Here is a 22,805-nt window from a genome sequence, read left to right on the forward strand (position 1 = left end):
ATCAGCTAGCCGCAAGTCAGATCTCTAAGAGGCACTCTGCAGCGTGCTCAAAGCTCTTCAACTTGGGCGGAAGTCGCACTAATTTTTAAATGGCCAGCAAGCCAATTACCGGCCGCCACGTGTGAATAATTTACCACTAGCCAATAGCGGGGCACGAATTTGCATCCGAATGGCGGGAACTCTTTGCACCGTGCATTTTTGTGCTGCAAAGGGAAAATGCATCCTGCAAAGACAGCCGCAAATTGGCGGGTATGCTCTCCTGCACGCGGGTTCTTTATGCAGCAAAAACCCTCACTGTGCAAGAGGCTCTCGTGTGTCAAGAAAATTCCATAGTGCCAAGGCACCAAACTCACTGGGTTATGACACTTTCAGAATTATCCAAAATTTTACAATTATTAAGAAGGTTATTTTCAGGAGTGGTGACACTGTCATTTTGATTGAATGTCTATTCACAATTAGAAGGTTCCAATGCCTCTGTTGAATTAAAACAGCTGATTTCAGAAAACTTATAAGTTCTTGATCTGTTTTGCATTGTTGGCTTTTCTTTCAGCTTTACTTTTTGCAAACTTTATTTTAATTTTTATAAAAAATGTCACTATCATTTTCAGTCTTGCTTTTGATGGTTTATACTCTTCAAGAAGATCACTAACCAATTAATTACACATGGATTAAAAATGCAAGCTAATTTAGGAACTTTAAACAACCAAATAGACATCGACTCATTTAATAGGAAGTGCTGCCTATTATCTGCTGTCATTTTGCTGCAAGTTCTATGACACTGCCAATTTCAAAAAGAAAAGTTATTTGCCAGTGAATAATAAATGTTTCATGTTCACAAATTTGCAGTTTTGCTGCCCTAACTTACTGTTGGCTATGTTGCCACTTACTTTACCTGCACTACCACCACCATCCTACAGGCAGACAACTAAAACACTGTTTTTGGGTAATGAATCCCAGTTTTACACAGGTGCCTCAGTCTGTAAGATATACGGTATTCCAAACACACTCTTCCTTTCAGCACATGCTGTTGACTGATTTAGCAGTCCTCCCATTCAGTATACTGCCAGTTGTGAATCGCAACCCTATACAGCTAATTCCACCCAGGTATAGTTGTGAATTCTACCTCCAAACCAGACACGTAAATTTTAGGCAGAGGAACATTGAATGACACTATGATTACATTATTTTGTGAATCTTATCTAAATTGTACAGAAAATCTCTTGCACTGAATACTTCCTTCAAACCATGGGCACAGCTATAGGCACAAGGGTGGCTCCTCAATATGCCAACCTCTTCATGAGCCACTACACTTCACAGATGATAATGAACTGACTTCACAAGCTTTTGTTCTATCTGCTATTTAGCCCAGCTGTGTCTGCCTCAGTCTCAGAGGCCTGAGAAGGGTACTGTGATACTGGAAAGCTTGCCTATGTCTATACCAACCATATAGTTGGTCCAATAAAAGGTATCACCCACCAGAATTCTTGCCTCTTACACAGAAAAAAATTTAACTCAGAACTCCTGAGTTTCAAGTTAGCATCCTTACTAGCATTGAAAAGCTGAATTTTAATTAGAATAAAACATTATTTTGCCCCATCAGCCAGCTATCCTGCAAATCACCCAAATGGCATGGAGTACATTTTAGTACTGTAGTGAAATTAGTTCCTACTCTGCTCTGAAGTTAAAAGCAAGCAAACAACCCCCCCCCCCACCCTTGCTCCTTTTAGGGTAAAAAAGTAATTCAACAGCTTGACTGTTAACTACACGCCATTTTTATATAATAGTAGCAACATACACATCTTTAGCAATAAATATTTTATAGAGTCTCATTAGGTTAAGGACAACACTAGCAGGACTGAGTTCATTTGAGAGCACTCTGCAAAAGAACTGATTCTCACTCACACAGAAAATCTGCATTTGGATCAGTTGTCTGCTATAAAATGCCTTACTCTACACTAGGATCATTAAAAACAAATTAATATTTAATATAATTCCTCTGTCCCAGCGGTGACTTACCATCTGCAAAGCAAGGGGGTTTGGCTTCTAGTGTCATCTGAATTCTCCATTCAAATTAAAAATGAAAGAATTACACATTCAAAACATCCTTTCCATCTCTTAAAGGCCATTGTTTGGACTTGTAGATCAAAATTTGTGACCCAAATCACATGTGTTTTTGCAGCTTTGTCTCTTCACACCAAATGCTTTGGTGGATTTAAAAGGGATGCGTGTAAATAGCCTACTATTTTGCAACGCTGCAATAACAAATTGGTGTTTGCATGTGAAGGTAGAACTAATGTTGCTAAAGGAAACAGATTAGGCTTCCAAGGGATCCTCATAGTAATGAGGAAATAGACTTTAAAATGAGGACAACTCCATCAGCAGTGTTAAGTGACAAAAAGCAGGAACCTGATAATGGGATGTCATGGTTTTTAGGATTTTTTACATTATTAAATGTATTAAGACTGGATACGACTATTATTGAGGATTTTTAAATCAAATTGGATAATTTTTTCTTCTGGGCTATTATTATAACCCCAATGTGAAGCCAGAACCAGAGGGATTAATAAGCAATAATATGTGCTTCTTGGAGGCATTTGGTATTTTGCCTAAATAGGTAAGATTAGTTAATATAAGCTTGTAAGTTTGTAAACTGCAAATGTAACTTGTCTGTCATAAGTTTCACCAAACTGATAAATTAACTGTTCATGGAACTGACTGGGCCCCAGAGGCAAAGCTGTAGCTGTGAGATTAGCTGGCCTAACGGTTTTTTGCTCAGGGTTCAGCCTTAGCGATAAAAACTGGATCTAACTGCTAGACACATCCAAACACATTCCAGGAAAGTGTATCCCAAGAAAGCATATTCAACTGAAGCCTAAAAGGGGTTGGGATTTAGGCGGAGTGATGTCAATTTCAAACCTAAAGGTGCTGCATCATAATTTGCTTATACGATAAACCTGAGTCTAGGTAGTAACCTTTTATGATAATTTTAACACCTCATCCCATAGGGTAACAGCTATAGGGCAATACTGTGAGTGGCCCTGAGGCCAGAGTAACATAAGACTAGGTATAAAAAACACATGCATCAGATGACCAGCAGGAAGGAGGGAACAGAACAGTCATTTCTGTCCCACGCCCGGACCCCAGACTCCCGGTGTGAGTGAGGATCGGATCCTGAGCAAGTGACCTTCCCCGGTAATCCCTCTGACAGCATCGATCATCAGGGATGCCTGACTTCGCTGGAATCACTTGGCACGCACCTGGCATTGAGGGACTATCGATAAGTTGCCAACCCATGTCTGTCTATTTGTTGTTTTGAACAGCCCAGTGTGGCTAATACCCTCACAGTGCCCAGTTGGCCTGTGACAGATTGATCTATCTATCTGTTATTATTATCTGTTGTTATTATTTTACTATTAGCTCTTTTATACTGCCTTATCTGCTTATCGCATTTATCTTTCTGTTAACTGTTGTGTGTGTGTAAGCTATAATAAATTTGCCTTTATTCCATTCCCAACTTTTGCCTCCTCATTCCGAAACTGAATCAAACAGCCCAGTTGGCCTGTGATAAAATTGATACACTCACAGTGCCCAGCTGGCCTGTGACACCCCAAAAAATCAAAGGTATTTTCAGTTTCAATTAAACAAAAATCTAATATGGCATGTTCTTGCTGTTGACACTTTTATGGACATTGTCCACTCAGAAAAAATATTTTAGTTTGACTTCTTTGAGTACTGCGGTAAACCATGATGGTAAACTAGTCACAATTTTAAAGTGATAGAAAAGAAAGAGTTCATATAGGTGGGAATGTTCAAAAAGTTATGCTGTGTTAGGAAGTGAGTCATTCCCATGACTAAGAAAATTGAATACTTATTGAAAGCCTAGTAATCTCAGTTTTTCTAATGCTGTTGCAATGACTCACTAAAGGGGCTTAGTGCTTCAGAGTGCCATTACCTGCTCAGGGTTAGATACTGTTCTTGGTTAAGACCTAAGGCAAATCATTTAGGCTATGGTTATAGTGATTGTGGATGTCAGCCAGATGTTGAATCTCCTTAGCCTTGTTACCCTATCATTTGTTTTTCATATCACGCATCCACCTTTGGACCTCTGCCTTGGGTTGTTGGAGATTCAGTTTCTTTTGCCTGGAGTTGGTGTCATTTTGCCAAGCACAGGTTGCAACTCTTGGATCAACTCTTGGATCTCTTGGTCATTCTTATCAAACCAGTCTTGATGTTTCCTTGTAGAGAAACCAAGTGTTTCTTCACATGCATTAATGACAGTGACCTTGAGGGCACTCCACATGCTGCTGACATTCTTCCATTGTTATTGATTGAAATTCACCAGTTTTTTCATTAAGGCACTAGTGGGAGAGGTCTTGCGTGCTTGGGTCCTTCAATATTGATCTTCCATTGGCATTGCTACTGCTGCAGCTACTGTTTGGGAGCCAGATTGAGTGACATAACCAAGCAGATAAGTTGGTGGTCAGTCCAGCAATCATCAGCTCCTAGCATAGCTTGAAAGGGGAGCCATTAATGCCTGTTGGAAGGAACATTTTGAAGACCTTCTCAATCAAGACTCTGCTATTGAACACAAGAGTGTTCTCAACTCCATCCCACAACACCCAGTCAGAAATGATCTTGGAATCCCTCCAACCCTTGATGAGGTGAGGAAAGCCATCAAGCAGATGAAGGGTGACAGGGCATCTGGAGCAGATGGAGTTCCTGCTAAATCTACAAACAGGGTAGAGAAGAGCTCACATTACAGTTATATGTCCTCATCTTAAGAATCTGGACTCATGAGAAAATCCAAGATGACCTCAGGGATGCCATGATTGTGACAATCTTTAAGAAAGTAGACAAGTACGCTGATGACACTATAGCTGATGATGACACTCACTCAAAAGTAGACCTTTAGGCAACTGTCAACATCTTTACTGAGTTACACAAGAAAATGGGACTGACGCTTAACATTCAGAAGACTAAGGTCCTCCACCAACAAGCTCCTAATGAACAGTCCCCAGCTCTGATAATCCAGATCCATGGTGAGACTCTGGAGAACATTATTTCCCATACCTTGGAAGCTCTCTCTCTCACAGAAGGCGGACATGGATGAAAAAAATCCAACATCACCACAAATGTGCAAGTGAAGCCCCTGGGTGCCTGAAGAAATGGGTATTCAAAGATCGTGACATCAAATCTGAAACCAAGCTCATGGTTTATCAAGCAGTTGTGATCCCCTGAGACATGGACAACATACAGGGGGCATCTAATGCTGTTGGAGAAGCCCCTTCAACACTGCCTGTGGAGGATCCTCTGAATCCAGTGGGAAGAGATGCACCAACGGTAGTGTCCTCCTGCAAGTAATCACTGTGGGTACTGAGGCAATGATCATCTGGCATCAACTTTTTTGGGATGGCCATGCCATCCTGATGTCCAACTCCAGACTCCCGAAGCAAGTTTTCTTCTGCCAGCTCAGCCAAGACACATGCTCAAGAGGAGGGCAGAGAAAGTGCTTCAGGGATGTTCTCAAGGCTAACATAAAAAAATGCAACATTGATGTCAACTTATGGAAGACTATCCATAAGCACCCAGGACTGCCCCAAATGGAGGAAAGAGTCGGCTGTAGGTATCTCAGTACTTTGAAACCTCATGGTAATGACAGAAGATGGAAAAGCGGGAGCAGCAGAAACAGTGTGTCACAAACCAAATAAAAAATCCAGCACCACCCATCCCACATGAAAACACATGTCTGAGCTGCAGTAGAGTCTGTTGATCTCAGATAGGCCTCATCAGCCATCTTTGGACACACAGATAAGACAATCATGGAATAAAATCATCCTTGTCTGTAAGGGATTGCCAAAGTTAGCGACTGTATACAGAGAGCTATTCAGACAGGTAACTGTCCTTTTGTATTATGCACCTTTTGGGATAATTGCCCATATTTATTAGACACAAATTTGCCCACTTAATTTTTTAAAATTTAGGCCTTGGCTTCTCTGTTATCTATGACTAGTTTTGTAGTCTGTAAAATAGAGTCAGTAATATTGGATATCAGGAGCACATGAATGTGAAAGAACAGCAGATACTCCGTGTGGCCTCTTGATTGCGAGTCTGAGAATAACACCAACAAAGTTTCCACGCTATGGCGGGAGCTACCAGCACACACCGGATCCTCTTTAACACCTTGCCGGGTGAAGTGTATTGGTGGATCACAGTGGCAGGAGCAATACCTGGGGTCGATCGGTGGCCTGGTTGGGGGGAGACCGAAAAAAAGATGACGGACAGCACGGAAGAAGTTCGCACCTTGCTGGGGTCTGAAGACGCGGTAGAGACGAAGACGGTGCCAGAAGGGTTTTGGGGATCTTGGAGGAGCCCTCAGAAGGAGAGGAAGTGAAGGAACAGGCACTGTCCACCTCGGATACAAAGTCCATTTTTGTTGTTGTTGGAACATTTGATTAAATGCTGCCACCAGCTAATCAAGCGGATGCTGCGGCAATTAGGGTGGAAAGGATGGGAGGCACCGGTGTTCCTTTTCCCCGACCTGGTCTCCCCTTTTTTTTCTACTCATTGTGAGTGGTAGCAGTCTTCGTTGGCAACGTAGTGCCCCAGACTTCAGGGATCAATTGGGGAGAAGAAAAGGGGGGTGGATGCTCCCCGTAAGGAGTTCGGCGCTGATTAACCACTTCAAGTCACCAATTAAGCCGGGCGTGTTGGCAATCTGAGGGAAAGGGAGAGCCAGCAATAACGACCAAGGGAAGGACGGGCCAAGTCGAGAAGGTTACCCTCATACCATCAACAAAAAGATAAAAAAAAAAAAAAAGAGAACTAAAAGGAGGATCTGCTGGGTCCCAATACATTTTCTTTCTAGTTTTTACTTATAACATTTGCCGTTTTCTGTTTTCTTTGCCAGCACAAATATCTGGGAGCAAACCAGCCCTCGGCAGGGATCTGGGTGGTACCACCAACACCTCCCCCACTCTTCTGTCCCTTCCATCTTTAATAACCATCAATCAAAAATAAAAGTCGTGGCAGGAGGGAGCATACGGGAGAAAGAGGAGGGAGTTGCCTTGTTCTAGCTGGAGAGGGCACGGGGTGCGGACAAGTGCCAGTGAAACCCCATCGGGTACAAGGGCACCCGCCCTTCCAAAGGGGCTACCCAACAATGAAAAAGCATGTTGTTTGAAAAGTTTTTTGATATCCTTTGATAGAAAGCACTGTTGAAGTAATAATTTCTCTCAATCAAATAATAATCTTTGGATTTAGACAGGTTAACATACTAATATTCTTAGTACTATAATTTGTGGTAAAATACATATGGTATTATTAGTACAAGAGCTATCCGCTATTCTTAAGTAAGTTAAGTTGATTAGGTTAAGTGGAGTATGAATTTCTGACTGGAACCTGGAGGTGCTACTTCAACATCAATTAAATGCTGGTAGAAGTAATAACTGCAAGGATATATAGGTTTTTGCTTAGTTTTATTTTATTAACATACCATTTTGTGCTTTTTTTGGTATACTGCCTTTGAGAACTAGTTGTGCAATGAGTATACTGTCTGAAAAATCTGGATGCAATTGAAAATGAATAGCAAAACTCCCCTTGAATTCAACAGGTGTAGAATATGCTAGTATACCTGGATCATGTTACTATAGCTATTGCATGATCAGAAACAGCCCACAATTAGTTTTCAAAACTTGAATTTGTTTTACTGAGTGATTTTTGTTGGGGAGTGATCCCAGCTGATTGGTTTCCCAAAAGAACCATTGGATTTTGTTTCACCTGGAAAGTTACCTTGACATCAACCCAAAGACAAGACCTCTAAAAATATACTGCAGCTGCATCTTTGCTCATGAGGCCAGTCCTGTGGATGTATAGACCCAGATTAAATTTTTAAGCTAGTACATTTTCCTTGGTTAATATTTCCATTCTTTCCCTAAATGTGTATAATGTACAGTATAGCCCTTGGTTTATGCACACCACCTTCCAAATAGCTGCTATTCAGCAGTAAGTATATAGGGTGTAAAAAGTCGAAAGGAAAAACAGACCCGTGGCATGGGCCACCAAAGCCAAACAGGTGAAAAAAAACTGAATGAAAAGCAGTCTGCTGGCCATCCAGGTTGAAATAAGTACACAATAAATATCCTATTATTTATGTAAATGTAAATTATGGAAACACAGCCCTGTCCCTAAGTGAAGTCTGATCACGCAGAAAAGATTCTGGTTCAGAGTAGTAGTATATCAGCTTGCAGTTCTAACCCCCAGCTGTTGTAGGAGGAGAAAAAAAGAAGGCACACAAGACAACTCAGTGGGTGCATCTACACAAGCCATCTATTGCGCAGTTAATTAATTAGCTGAGCAGTAAACGTCTCAGCATCTACAAGTACACTTGTATTAGGCTAGAGCAAACTAATTTACTCTGCAGCAGGGTAGTACTTGTAAATACAAGTACTATCCAGCTGCAGAGAAAAAACTCTGCAGCAGCCTACGTATAGACACTGCCTAGGTGGCTGGGGCATGAGGCTACTTCATTGCAGGGGCTGCCTGCCAGCTAGCCTTGCACTAAAGCTCCCTTGGGCTCTATCCAGCATGTTGCAGCATGTTGAGCCAGGGGAGGAGTCCTGTGCTGACCCCTGGGGCCCTTGCCAGCTGGGGCTGCTCTGCTGGGCTCCATGTGCTGCTTGAATAAACTGCGGAGCTTATTGCTCTGGAGTTAATTGCTCCCAAGTGCTTGTTCCAGTGGCATGCCCGGAAGCAATTAACTCTGGAGCAATAAGCATTGCAGTTTATTCAGGTGCTGAAATTGTGGGTATAGACATGCCCATGCACATCAGAAAACCATTAAATGCCTCACTCAGCTGCTGGAACCCCCTGCTGACCTGCATACTACCAGTGTTTAGCCAGTAATTATTACTCATTTCCTGAGGACATACCAATAATTGCTAATAATACCCTTTAGCTATTTAAGTTAGGTTCAGAATTTGGGGCTTCTTTTTCAAGTTTAGAACAGTTTCTGATTCTTGGCTGCTTGTAGCAGAAAATAAACTTTTGCGATTAAAACAAGACTGCAAATTATATTCTTGATTCTGCAAATGCTTATGCATCTCAATGGAAATGCTCAGGCAAGTAAAATCACAGGATTAGGAAGGTGCCCTATACTTCTGAACTTTAGTCCATGCCATATGGGGCAACCTAAAATAGATTTTTAGCACTTTATGTGAAAAGACTACTAAACAGCAAAATTGATTTTAGTTTTAGGCTTCTATGTTTAGACCTCAGTTTTGCAGCTGGATCTAGGTGTGTTCATCTTCATAGACCTGATTGCAGGATCTAAATGTGTTTTTGTTCAGTTTGCATTTGGGGTACTTTTATCATCAGAAAAAAGATACTGAGCTCTTCTTAATATGGCTTAGCAACCACAGCCTCCACCTCTACCCTCCCTGCACAATTATTTTGAGTAACAAAGTCCAGTGATTAATTTTTAGTCAAAATACTGTATCAACTCACTTCTACAAAGCACTTTGTGTTTTGTTTTCTCATGCTCCTGACTCATATGAGAAACACCTCACTCCAGTCTCCCATGTTTCTCAGCGAGAAACAAAGATGATGTTTGGAAAAGCCAGGGTAAAAAAGAGAAGTGTCCCACAAGGAAGCATTTTGTTAATTATCAGACAGCGGACACTTTTGTTTTCCTTGGCACTGGTTTAGATTTCAGATTCCCTTCACTGACAGGCTTTCTTGCATTACTAATTCTTAATGTTCTTGTGAAAAGAAGCACCTCATATAAACTGTGGCATGTTACTTACATTTTTTAGGAACAAGGGATCTTTATACTAACCCTATCTCGCACACAACGGGCCAAATTTTTAACTAATCTAATGTGTCATGACCTTATGTCTTTTACATCTCTAGAAATCTGGTCAGAGCCTTTGCTGATGCAGCCACTGGCAAGGCCAAAAAACCCACCTTTATGTTCACAGGTCATGCATCTGCCTGACTGCTCTTTGTGTGTACACAGAGACTGGCTTCTGCATGTGCCAAAGGGGCACCTGCAAGCACTAAATGCATGAACTTTTGGAACCATGAGGAGCCTCCTCCCCTTTTCACTGTTTAAAGTATAAGAAGGAATTCATGTTTAGAGTTTTTTAATTGTTATCTTTATGTTTTGTGTTCATTGGATGTTTATTTTCATATGTTCTATTAAAAATTAAAAAACACAGTGACTGAAGGTGATAGTATAGTGAGTGAGATGTTGTATGTATCTAACAGTCATTTCTTTCTTGGGCCATTTTTTTCAGATTTGCATCTACAATTGTACCTGCAAGAGGCCATACACAGAACAGCAGCACATCTCCTTTTCCATGAACAACCTATGAGGTATCATAAGGTCAGCTGAAAATGTCATTCAGTGCTCTTTGGGAAAAAGACTTGTGTCATACTAGTGGTGTGCAAGACCCAACAGTGAAGGGCCACACACCATACATAATAATGTTATGTATATTATAACTATTTTATATTGGCCCTGTTAGTATAATCTGTATATTCAAAATGTGGAGACTAATACAATAAGTTAGTGAATAGAGAACAAAAAGAAAGAGGTAAGTGTGATCAAGGGAAGAGGTTTTCAAATGGGAGTGCAAGTGAATTGGAGAGTTAGTGGAGAAGTGGGATATACTGTTTCATATAGCAAGCATTGCAGCAAAGGTAAATATATGTACAGACCTGATAGATACTGAAGAGCAAAGACAATATCAAGACAAGGTTAGAACTTTAAAAATAAAAGGACTATTCCCTCCCAACCAAATTCTGGATCAGTAGTAAAGCAAAAGAATTGCTAAAGGTTGGGGGATGGGACCATCTGTTAATGGTCACTGACATTTGGTGGGTTATAGAATGAAGGTTAGGACATGAGGAAGTCACAAAAAGAAGTTCAGAGGTGTTGTTGGGCCATGTTCTCAAACCTGGTGTCTTGGTCTGCCTGCTCATCCCAGTCTTCCACCTCTCCAGCTAAGCACACAGGTGGCCAGAGCCCTCCATCTGGGCCTTGCCACCTTCTCACTCCTTGCCACTAGAGTGGCCAGCTAGGGTGGGCTGACCCTTCACACCTTTCAATACAAACCCCTGATTCAGAAGAGGAAATGTCTGGGCAACAGTGCTCAACCTGTACCCAGGCTGCTTTGCTATTTCTTCTGGCTCGTGCTGCCACGCACTCCATCTGATCCCTTGGCTTCCTGACCCAGCTTGTTCTAGGATTCTGCTCTACCACTTGGCTTCTCCTGGCTGCTGATCTGGCGTGACTTCTGATTCTATGCTATGCCCTACCCTCCAGGTCTCTGACTCTGATGGACCTCTTGGCTTCTGGTTTCCCAGCATTCAGATTCTATGTACTTCTTCTGGTCTCAGTTGCTCCCCCAGACACTGACTGACTCCCAAATGTGGCCCAGCATGACAGGTATAGCAGAACAGCTGAAGTGTAAACGAGAAGAGAAAATAAAGTTCCAGAGAATTACAGAGAATGTGGAGAGGCAGAAAATGGAGTGAAGGATGGAGATAGGAGGAGGAGTTGCATTTTAGAATGGTGCTCTTTCTCTAGAGAGTCTGCTTTAGTGTGGAGCTCTCACTAGTTTTTCTGGTTAATATAGACAATGAGTATGGACTGGAATAGAAAGTTATGGAGCTTAATATAATGAGTATAAAAGCAAAAGTTTATTTAAAGAAGCAAAGTAATGGACAGAGACAAGGACAGAAACTTTTGATTATCCCACAGAAAGAGACAAGAGAAAAAAAAACAGTAGCTTGGGTGGGAATGGAACCAACTTGAAGAAACCTGAGGACTGATGTGCAGATGGCCCATAAACTCAGAGTTAAGAAGAGCAATAAGGAACTAGATGGACTTAAAATGCCATTTTATGATTATAAATATTAAGAAGCTTGCCAGTGAATTTGAAACAAGCTACCTTGACTGAGATCAGTCTGGGACAAATGTCAATTTTGCTTGTTTTTCTATCCTTGTATTTTAAATACAATAATACATTTTCTCAGTAACATAATTCAATAAACACGTTTATCCATCTGCTTCACTAAACACTGTAACAAAATGCTGAAGTTCTAGTTGCTTGTTGGCATAGTGTTATATTTCAAGCCATTTTTTCTCATTGGTTGTAGAAATCTTGGGAATTCTAGAACTGAGACTGTAGTTTCTTTAGCTTAGGGTTAGGGTTTTTTGTCTGTAGAAATCCTCATTTTTGTCTGACATCAATTGACAAAACATATATACTATGCAAAAATGGATCTCTAGCAAACTGAACAGGAAAAACAAACTCAAGAAAGTAATAAAACCATCTTGACCACAAACAACACTACAGAAGTAATGATTTATATGAAACTTAGAAGATGTTGCAAGTTTCATCTCACTTACTTTAACCACCATTCCAAAACAATGATTCCATATTTTAAAGTATACTGCCCAGTTCAAAGCTAGTTTTCTTTGCCTCCCCACAAGATTTCAAATAATTTTACAATTTATTAGACTTTGAACAACAGAAAATCTGGAGTATTTCCAAGGGCAATTTCATCTACTTTATAGATACTGGGAGCATGCAGAGAGTTGCAAATGAATGCCAGTTTGAGCCCTCTAGCTGGTGTAGCCGAATATGGCTCTACTGCTGGATTCAACTTGGGTGATCAGTATTTAGAGAAAACCAGAGTGGTGGGGTGTGGGCAAGAGCAGACACAATACAAAATCATACTCCAATGAGTCCAGTCAATCTTTCAAGGTTTGAGGCATGGGCTTACCTTTTAATTACTAACATACAATTTAATTTAGGAAGAAACTGTCCCCAGAAGTTTAATCCACACTGGGCTGATGTTGGCCACTGTCAGAGAGAGAAAACTATGAAAGCTGGACCAATAGGCGTCTGACCCACTGTGGTAACACCTAGGAGGAATTTGGCTTAACAAGGCCTAGATGTAGAAGTTTGTCTGGGTTAAAATTTTTATCTCCCACAGTTTAAATATTTGTGGGTACACCAGCATTTGCAAGTTTTTCTTTAATGTATATTTTGGATATTCATATAAGAATCAAATTCCTTTTTGAAGCCTGCTAAGCTCTTGGTATCCATGTCTAGAAACAATCAATTCTATTTGAATTGCTGCTTGTGTGAAAAAGCATTACCTTTATTCATTTTCAATTTGTCACCTTAAATTTAATTGAAAGTCTCTTTGTGTTGTAAGGAAGGCTGAGCAGGGGATCCTGATCTGCCTTCTCAACCTCACTTGCAATGTTCCTTTTTATTAATCCGTTCCTGACTTTTATCCATTTTTCTCAAGCTTCTATCATTTCTGTTATCTCCTTCCTGAGATGAAGTGACCAGAACTGAACATTTATTGCAGATGAAAGCAAAACCATTTTCTATAATGGCAAAAAACCATATTTGGTAGTTTCATATTTTGCTACTGTTAAGGTATAAAAACAATACGCTGTAAGAAAACATTCCACAAGCCAGTTTAATATAAAATGTTTTTATTGTTTTTGAAAACATTTAAAAAACAATTTTTGAGCACTTTCAATAAAAAAAATAACTGAAATGCTACTGCAATATTCAACTACCGTAGTTTCAGCAGTACAACAGACAACAGAACACTGAGGGAAAACTGGACTTCCTGCACTAAATGAAAACATGGAACAGAGATTTTTCTTTCCTTATGGTGCAGTAAAGAAAGCACGGTATAGTACAAGACTCTTATGTGAACCCCAGATGCACTGCACAAGAAACGCATTCCTTCTTTTCAGTTCAGAAGTCAGTGCTTATTGCAATTATTTGCAAATTCTTTACTTCATGAATTCTTATCATGATAAAATGATGCAAAAAATGTCTTCCAACACCAGAACAATAAAAAATAATCCAAGAAAGGAACATATTCAACAATAACTAAGCTGAATTAGTAAACATATAAAAGTAAATAACTTGTGAATAACTACGCTTGCCTGGTTAACACAGAACCAGTATCAATACAGCAAAAAAATAAAAAAAAATAAAAGTGGTTACAGGAATATACCTAGTACTGTACAAGATAAGTCAATAACACTCATGCACATCTTGTGATCATGTATTAACATGGTGAAGCAAACTAAACTTAATTTCTTCCTGCTGTAATATTCTCATGTAAGAGAATAAGAAATAGAAATATCTCATTGAGATCAATGCACATTGCTACATAAGACAATTTAATCTGTCACTTTTGATGACATTTTGCCTTTTAATAATGAAACACATTAAAAAGTTCTTATCTGTGGGCTGTATTGGTTGCATTTATCCTAAGGAATGTGCCTGCCACAGGTTCAACAGAAATTTAGTGCAATATATGAACCCCAGAAAGTTTGCTGGACTAACCAACCAAATTTAAAGTGTTTGCTGCAATACTGTACACAGGGTACAAATTCACTAGTCTTTAGCAAAATATGCTGTCAAAATATTTTTTTCTCATGTTAATAGGAAGCCAGTAATGTAAACAAGGGGTCAGAACCGTCTCAAACTCTTGTTTTTGGAGTATCTGACAGACAGGCTTCCAATAGCAAGAAACAGAGTTCTCCTTTTGGTATTGCATCCTTTGGTGTGCAGTAGTGCTCTGTCTCAATGTACAGTAAGGAAATAACTAGCATTATGGAATAGGGATCTAACAGATTATTCATCTTAAACAGCAAACACACAAATGCCTATGAACTAGTACATACCAATGTACACAGCTGTGAGCTAGCCCTAGCACCGTTTATTGAAGTGAAAATGTTTTACCCCCATGCCTTGTAATTTAAACAATAAATCCTTATTGGATTAAAAACTTTTAAAATTAAACACACATTTGCTTTAAATCCACTGATTATATAGTATTCCTACTAGCCTGCTAATCAAGTTAAAAGAATACTTTCTATTAAGCCCAATACAATGTTTCTATTTAAAAATGGTTTTAACACAGTTTAAAAACCTTTGGCTACAACTGCATAATTTAGAAAGCATCAGTCTTTATATTTACTTTAGCTTTACCGAGAAATGTTCTTAACACAGAACAATTAGAAGGGGACTAGTTTCCACTGGACCCCGGTAAGAGTCTGTCCCTCAGCGTGGTGGAGGGAAGGAAAGCATGCTGTGCACACACAATAAACTCCATAACCCCGAGGATAATGCTGGTGCATACATCTGTCCCCACTATTCTTCCCTTTTAAATCTGCTGGAAGGACAGGGTTAGCATATCCATGGTGGTGCTGGCACTTCATATAGGTTCAGATCTGAGGGATGCTGAAGATCTACAACTCCTAAAGAAATCAAGGAGGCAGGAGGATGTCAGCAGCACTCTAGCTCTAGGCCATGGGCAGAGAGAACTTGAGCCCCAGCCTGGTCAACCTTCTTCAGAAAGTGAAATGGCTTTGATCTGAATTTGTGGAGTCTTAGAAAATAGGAATAACCAGCACAAAACCCATCCCATCTAATACCTTCTGTCTCCTAAACAGAACCTGAAACAGTTTCTCTTAGGAGGAGCTTGAACTCCTCTCTGTATCTCTGTAGGTCTGTTACCACTGAAATGGCAAAACTTTCATGGATTTAAATGCAATGGAATCAGACCCCATATAAGGCTCTGCAGCTTGGCACTACTGCTTGTCCCTGCAGAAGAGCTCACATGTGGGAGCATGGAACGGCCTTCGCTCATTGCTGTATTGCAGGGAGTGGGAGAAACACTGAGGTACCAACATCTGGAGTGCTCATACAGCAGTACCGGGACAATGAATTTCACTAAAAACACTAACCAAATACTGAAAAATCTCAGCTTACTCTCAGGAATGCGATAAGTTACCAAGAGACATTAAAAAACAAACAAAAAACAACAACAGCTTAAAATTTGATCATCATTTCCTGACTTGCTAAATTAGACAGCAACATTCTGTTCTCTTCTACACAAGCTGACAACTTCTCAGTAGGGCTGTGCAAAACTTCAGTCGCTGATTCAATTCGGCAGAGATTCGGCCTGATTTGGTCGCTGAATCTCTGAATTGAGTCAGGAGACCCTTTAATTTCTCTGAATCTATTTGGAACCCTCTAAATTGACACAGAAAGATTTGGAAAGATTTGATGATTTGGACACAGGCACAGCTTTAAATGTTTCTTCTACAGACCTCAAGGTACCAGGTGGTTCGTGAACGCTGAGATGGTGGGGCAGATGGAGTGTTCCACAGGAGCACAGGGGGGTTCCCAGCACACTTGGCAGCAGACCCGGAAATGGACCAGAAGCACTTCCAGTCCACTTCTGGGTCTGCTGGGGAGTGTGCTGGGGGACCCCTGTGCCTCCTCAGCTCAGCAAATGGTGCCTCCTGGGTCTGGGGGGGCACCCAGTACTTTCAGTCCACTTCCGGGTTTGCCGCTGAGCATGCAGGGGGCCCCCTTGCACTCCTGTGGGACGTTTCATCCACCCCACCATCACAGCATTCATGAGCTGCGCCTGGTACCTCGAGGTATGTAGAAAAAACATTTAAAGCTGTGTCTATGGCCGAATTGCTGACTCTCCAAATCAGCATTGAATCTTCAGATTCAAATTCAGCTGAATTGAATAGGGATGGTGAACTGAATCAACTAATTGAATCACTGTCCCAGATTCGGGCTGAATCTGAATTGAATATGGCCCATTTCGCACACCCCTACTTCTAAGTCACCTAATGCAAGTCACAGAAATGCTCCCTACTTTGTTTTAAGATTAAATAATGTCAATTTACATCGGATAGTACAAACCCTGTACAATGGTTAGGAGACAAGACAACAAAGGGATTTGCTTGCCCAGAAGTCCAAGTAGGCTTCTTCTTGGCCAAGAGTTTGATGGTACAGGTCTCCTTTGTTGCATCAGAGCCATGGATGGTTAAGTACCCTTCTCTGTTCACTATTAGAGAGGTTTATAACCCTCACATTATTCTTTTTAAAGACTAGGAATAACATTTTCAAAAGTGGTTTAGTGACTTGTGAGTATAAATCCCATTTTCAAGAGACTTGGAAAGTACAGTATTGACTTGCAATGAGACTTTGTCTCGGTAGCACCTAAATCACTTTGAATATGAAACTTAAGGTATGGATAAATTATCAAATTAAAGGTGAGTTAAAATGTGTTAGAGTGTACAATGGTAAGTCTCCACTCTCTTTTAAATTGTTGCCTTTTGATAATTTGTCCATGCCCTTAGGCTCCTAAATTACTTAAACACACTAAAAAATTTTACTCCAGGTCCTTTGCGTTTGTAAAGTGCCTAGGAATGTTATGGCTCTACGCAAAGTATTTCTAACCATTCTCAACCAAATTAGGTAATATTTTTATCATCTTTGTTTTCAGGAGACACAGGAAGCCCCCCAGCAGGTCAGAACAGAAGGGGTTTAAAAACAAATCTTAAAAAAAACAGTAGTATTTTTTATGATTTCATGCAGCCATTCTTAATTAAAAGGAAGCCAAGTATAATGTCCCTTTTTCTAACTGATAAATAATAAAACAGTAACTAACATTTTATAATGCATGGTATATCTGGGTTTATTAAGCCTCAGTGCTCAGAATCATTTTTTCATGCATTTTTTTTCCTTGTATCAAAACTAACATTTAAAGTAAAAACTAAATCATTAATGTGAGGTCATGAATATTTATGTCTAAAAATCCTAAATAGATTTTGTTTTCTTTTAAATAAAATTTTAGTGCATTTTTCTCTTTCCTTGATCATTTCATGATAGTTTCTCCTATCACGCCCTGTCCATGCATGTTCCAGGTCGGTCTCCACGGAGACCCCACTTACCCACTTTGTCCAGCCCTGGCAGTGGGTGCGGGGTGCATTGGATCAATTATCCCCCCACAACCAACAGCTCACCAAAACTCCCTAAGTGGCCCTCCAGCCCAAATAATTGCCCACCCATGGTGTAAATAGTTCTGGCGGTGCCACAGAGGTCTCTCATGGTTCACCACTAAGCAGCATCCAGAGGTGCTGTAGAATGATACATCACCCCTTACATGCCACTCATCATGATGAACCCCCACCTGCTTAATCAACACCTACTTGTCTGCAGGCACCATACATTTCAGACATGGATAACAAAGACTGACAAGTATCTACTTAAAAGTAGAAGGCAATACAAAGTACTGAATGCCTAATACCAAGCTAGATTTAAAACCCTCTCAACATCTCTACTCCAGTTATGAATGCTGGTTCTCAGCCACTTTATTTTGGTAGAATAAGAAATGCTATTAAGTGGGAATGCTATAAAATTTAAATTCTAATACTGGCTCTTCAATAGCCCATTATCTTCAGAAAATTTTTTAAAATTGATAAGACTTGCCTATTCCCTGCTGAAGAATGAGTGACTGGTACAGCAAACTTTTAAAAAATGCCACAATACATAGCAAGTGTTTCTGCTGCGGGAGGCACTTCCATTAAGACAAATACAATACATCTGTCTTTTACATACAGTGTGCTACATACATATTATAAAACAAAATTAACCCAACATTTCAACGGCAGAATGATCTTTACTCTCCATCCACTCAAAACCTGATGTAGTCATTGAGTTAATGGATTCATTACAGATTTGTTGAAACAATGGGTCGTTCTTTAATTCCTCCAGTGTAGCATCATCGTCTTGTCCCTGCTGACGACCTGGATCAAACAGTAGATTTGTGTCTAAAGTGTTCAGATCATTAATGCTGCCTGAGAGGTCGGAAGACAACCTGATGTCGTTGGAAAAGACAGATGCAACATTATTGAGATCAGATGCCACCTGATTCACCAGCTGCTGGTTGGTCTGCAGGTTGTCCTCCCCTAAAAGGTCTTTTACAGTGCTGCTGAAATCTAATTGCTGCTCTCCAATTTCTGATTGTGCTTGGTTGTCTCCAGAAGAAAAACTGATCTGATCGGTGCTGCTGTTTTTTGTGAGGTAAGTTGGTGTCTGGAATTCATAAACTGAAGTGCTGGAATTGATCATATTTTGTGAGTTGGCACTAGGAAAAGTGTTTGTTTCTAAAATTTGAGTGAGATTCATCCTCGCTGTGTAATTTGAGGGCATGTTGTTCATTCCCAAACCTCTCACTGCATCATCGCTATCAGAGTCAAGTTTGTTTAACAACACGTTCGTTATTTTTTTAGTGTTTGTTTGTTTCTGAAGAGACGGAAAGGCTGTCTGCATCATGACAGTCAATGGAACAGACTGGCTTCTCTGAGCTATATTATTGGCACTGGTGTCTGCATGGATATTTGTGAACACATTGTGAACTTCTGGTGTCACTGGACTTCCAAAAGGGGTCAAGTTACAGCGTGGTATGTTAGAAACAGAATAGATGGTGCTTCCGCTAAGATTACGTTGGCGATGGACAGCAGGGCTCACACTCCGGCATCTGAAACTATTTCCAAGAGAGGAATTTGTCCCCTTGTTGTCAAGTGGGGCAGGAACAGCAAAGCCTTCTTGTTTGGTGGTGCTATTTACAGAGACTCCCTGATGCTGCACAGGTGAAAGAGGAGTCACACGGCCAAAGTGAGTATCATGGTGCCGGGACTGAGACTGATATGACTGGCCAGGAACTGCAAAAGCATGAGGTTTCCTGAAACGATCTTCCACTAACTCCTGATAGCTTGGAAGAATGCCGTGGCTTGAAACGGATGAATTACCAACTCCACTGTACCCATTGTTCATCCACTCAAGTTTGGTTTTATCAGGGTGGGTAGCCATAGGTCGCTGCATTGGTTTCACAGGACTACTGGAGACAATGCTGGCATCATGGTATGCCATACTAGAGCTTATTGGAGTAAATGCAAATGGATTTCTGCATTCCACAGGACTAGGAGGGACACTGCTGCTGCAGTTAGAATGAGGCGTTCCAATGGGTGTGTGCCGGCTGCTTCCTAGAGCACTGTCTACAGGAGTAGTTTGAGCCAGTCTTGAACATGGACTCTCTCGTGACACATTCTGAGACCCAGCCATCATTTCTGATGTGGGGGTTGGAGTCGGGGTGGGGGTTGGAGTGGGTGTAGGAGTGGGAGTGGGAGTGTGAATTGGAGTGCCACTGTTATGGACTGAATGGTAGAAGTGAGCACTGCTTGGATGAGATGACACTGGAGCTCCTGGAGCTGCTGCCTGGCTCTGAAGTGCCATTGCTAGACAACCCCCATAAGGATGAGAATTCATAGACATTTGCTCCTCCATAAGCACCAGTTCCTCTACAATGCTGTCCTGTGTGAGGTCTTCATCAAATGAAAAGAAGTTCTCATTTGATTGGGGGACTGTGTGTTCAAACTCTTTTAGCTCAGACTGCAAAGGTAACTGATTTGAAGACTGTCCTTGAATTTGATCCAAAGGAGATTCCTGGATCTGACTCTGTAACTGTTGGCTGTATGCTTCCTGCTGTACGCCTTCACAGTGCACTGGTTCCCACACAGATTCCTGTAAATCACTAGAGCCAGAGTGTCCTGCAATAGTCATAACACTGATATCCTGCTGCTGTTCACAGTTCACAGATGTGAAGTCCGAGGTTTTAGTGATATGCTGCCAGGCATTTGGATTAAAGCTGCCATCAGATTTTGAATCATTTTCTAAGATAAACAAGTTCCCTTCCAATTTTACTTTTACATCTGGAGATGATGCTGTGAGCTGCTGTCCTAAAGCAGCATCACCAGTATTTACATTAGAACCTAATGGACAGTTTGTCGCTAACTGTGTTGATGTTGCAGAATTTACTTTTATAGTTACTTTGCCAGGAACTTGAGGAAGTGCAGCAGTGCTGTCATTTTTAGCAAGCGATGCAACCTTCTGAACCTTCTTAACACTGATCACTTTTTGAATTTCCATGTTGTTACCAACTGAAAGCTGCCCCACCAGTGGCTTCTTTGCAGGCGGCACCTGGGAATCCTGAAGTGTGGAAGACGGTCGCTTCCTTGGACTTTTAGTGCATGCTTTGTCTTTAATAGCAGAGTCACCACTAGGAGGCGAACTGATGCTGGTGCTGGAGAAATTTTGACTGGCAACTGAGAGGGTGAGAGTGCTTTGATTATTGCCTGCTGAAGAAACTGGTGTGATTTCGCTAGGTTGGGTTTTATATTTGGTCCTTGCTTCTTCAGCTCCCTGATCACAGCCCTTAACTGTTTTCACTTCACTGATGCCCTCCGGTGAAGCTTTCAGGTTTGAATCCTCAAAATTACTCCTCTGAGCAGCAGGCAGTCCAGAGGCTCCCTTTAAAGGCTTAGACATGTCAGAATTCTCTTGGCACTGTGTTTGGTTCTCATCCAGTAATGCTTCTGGTTCCATTTTGATCTCAACTGCAGATGTTGCTACAACACTGCCAGTCTTAGATCCTGGAGACTGAAGTGAAATGACAGATCCATTTTTAATTTGTGGTACAGTCCTCGACTCTTCTGTTGCTCCTGTACTGCTGTTCATTGAAGTTGTCTGTTTGACAGGTACACTACTGCTGCTAGGGGCAAGAGATATTGCTGTCATTTTTACCACGTTTAAGGAATTCACGTGTGGAGCTGGCACAACAGTCTTAATTGGGCTACTGGTGAAGAGCACCGTAGTGGGGGAACGGATGGTGAGAGCACTGGTGTTTGCTGGCTTAGGTAGGATCTGTGGGTAACGAGGCCGAGCAGAACGGTCACCAACTGGACTGGCTGGAACATTCTGAGGAGTCTTTGGTGACTGCTTGACTGACTGCATGTGCTGAGTGACCACCTGAACGTTGAGCGGAAGAACCTTACTATCAGATGAGGCCATGGGACTGGGAGATGTTACCAACTGTCTGGTCCTTGGTACCTATTTGCGTAGAAAACAAACATTTGGTTTAAACAAAAATCTAGGCACCTAAAGAAATCTAATGGGTTGTGTTAACCTAAGGGATGGGGGAAGAACAGCTACTTCTTAAGGATTAGAAGGATGCTAGTTATTTATGTGTAAACTGGCACCACCCTGTGCCCTACGCACCCTTCCAAAGTAGCAGTGTTCACCATAAATATTCAACAACACACAATACAGCAGCTCTTCCATACTACTGGTCAACTTCCTCACAACTTACATAACAAACAGGAGCAGCCATGTCACACCATCCCACAGCCCACCTCATTCCCAAATGCCTGGGAAAAAATGAAAAAATAGAAATGAGTGTTTAAACCAGTGAAAGATCACAACGGAAGAATCAAGCTGTGCTGTATTTAAGTGTTTTGAGGAGTATTTGGAAACCACTGCTTTCAGCTTACTAGAACCCATGCTAATTCCTTGGGTGTTGGCAATCAAAGTTGAAGCCCTAGTCCATACCAACATCTGTGCACTCCCTTCCTTGAACAAAGGAAGCTAAAGCGTGGAGAAGATGTTCAAGCATTATCAGTTTTCAAAATTCCAGAAGTAAATTCAATACAAACTAAACATTATTCAGGGCAGAAGAGCCAAAAAAAAGGGAAGAAATCAGTATTACTCAGCAGAATCAGTCTAGTCAAGTCTGTTCTATTGTCAAAAAAAAAGGTCAAAGGTCCACCGGCCTTGGGCTAGTCTGGTACTCAGCAGACGACACACAGTGAAATGATGTGGCAGCTAGCATGATATCTGGCTGCCTGTGACTGCTCAGTACAAATGACCATATACCCATTTACAGTTGAGTCAATTGAGGACAACCTTTGACACAAGTCCAAAGTAAAGGTCAGACTGACACCTCTGAATCATCACAAGACACCTTAAAACCCCTCTACCATCATGAACCTCTGCTCCTTTGTACAGATATTCAAATGAGAGCAGAGAGGTAGTTAGCTGTGTTAGTCTGAAGTCAGG

The 22,805-nt window shown here is 41.1% G+C and overlaps 1 protein-coding gene and 1 long non-coding RNA gene across 5 annotated transcripts in view; one reads left to right on the forward strand and one right to left on the reverse strand.

Annotated features, from left to right (window-relative positions):
* LOC106739880 (uncharacterized) overlaps positions 1 to 22,805 on the forward strand; it is a 48,177-nt gene that overhangs the window by 18,511 nt on the left and 6,861 nt on the right. For 2 of the 4 annotated variants that reach the window (XR_009455594.1, XR_009455595.1), the window contains exon 2: positions 10,293 to 10,381. This is a non-coding gene — a long non-coding RNA (uncharacterized LOC106739880). Of the gene's footprint in view, positions 1 to 10,292; positions 10,382 to 18,847; positions 18,936 to 22,805 lie in introns of those variants that run through there. The other 2 variants (XR_009455596.1, XR_002087058.2) reach the window with 2 other exon arrangements.
* RFX7 (regulatory factor X7) overlaps positions 13,500 to 22,805 on the reverse strand; it is a 98,411-nt gene continuing 89,105 nt past the window's right edge. Inside the window, exon 9 of the mRNA XM_059714696.1 lies at positions 13,500 to 21,800. Coding sequence (XP_059570679.1) covers positions 18,501 to 21,800 — 3,300 coding nt within the window. The 3' untranslated portion in view covers positions 13,500 to 18,500. The remainder of the gene's footprint in view (positions 21,801 to 22,805) is intronic.

This window comes from Alligator mississippiensis, chromosome 11 (assembly GCF_030867095.1).
Source record: "Alligator mississippiensis isolate rAllMis1 chromosome 11, rAllMis1, whole genome shotgun sequence".
Taxonomy (NCBI): domain Eukaryota; kingdom Metazoa; phylum Chordata; order Crocodylia; family Alligatoridae; genus Alligator; species Alligator mississippiensis.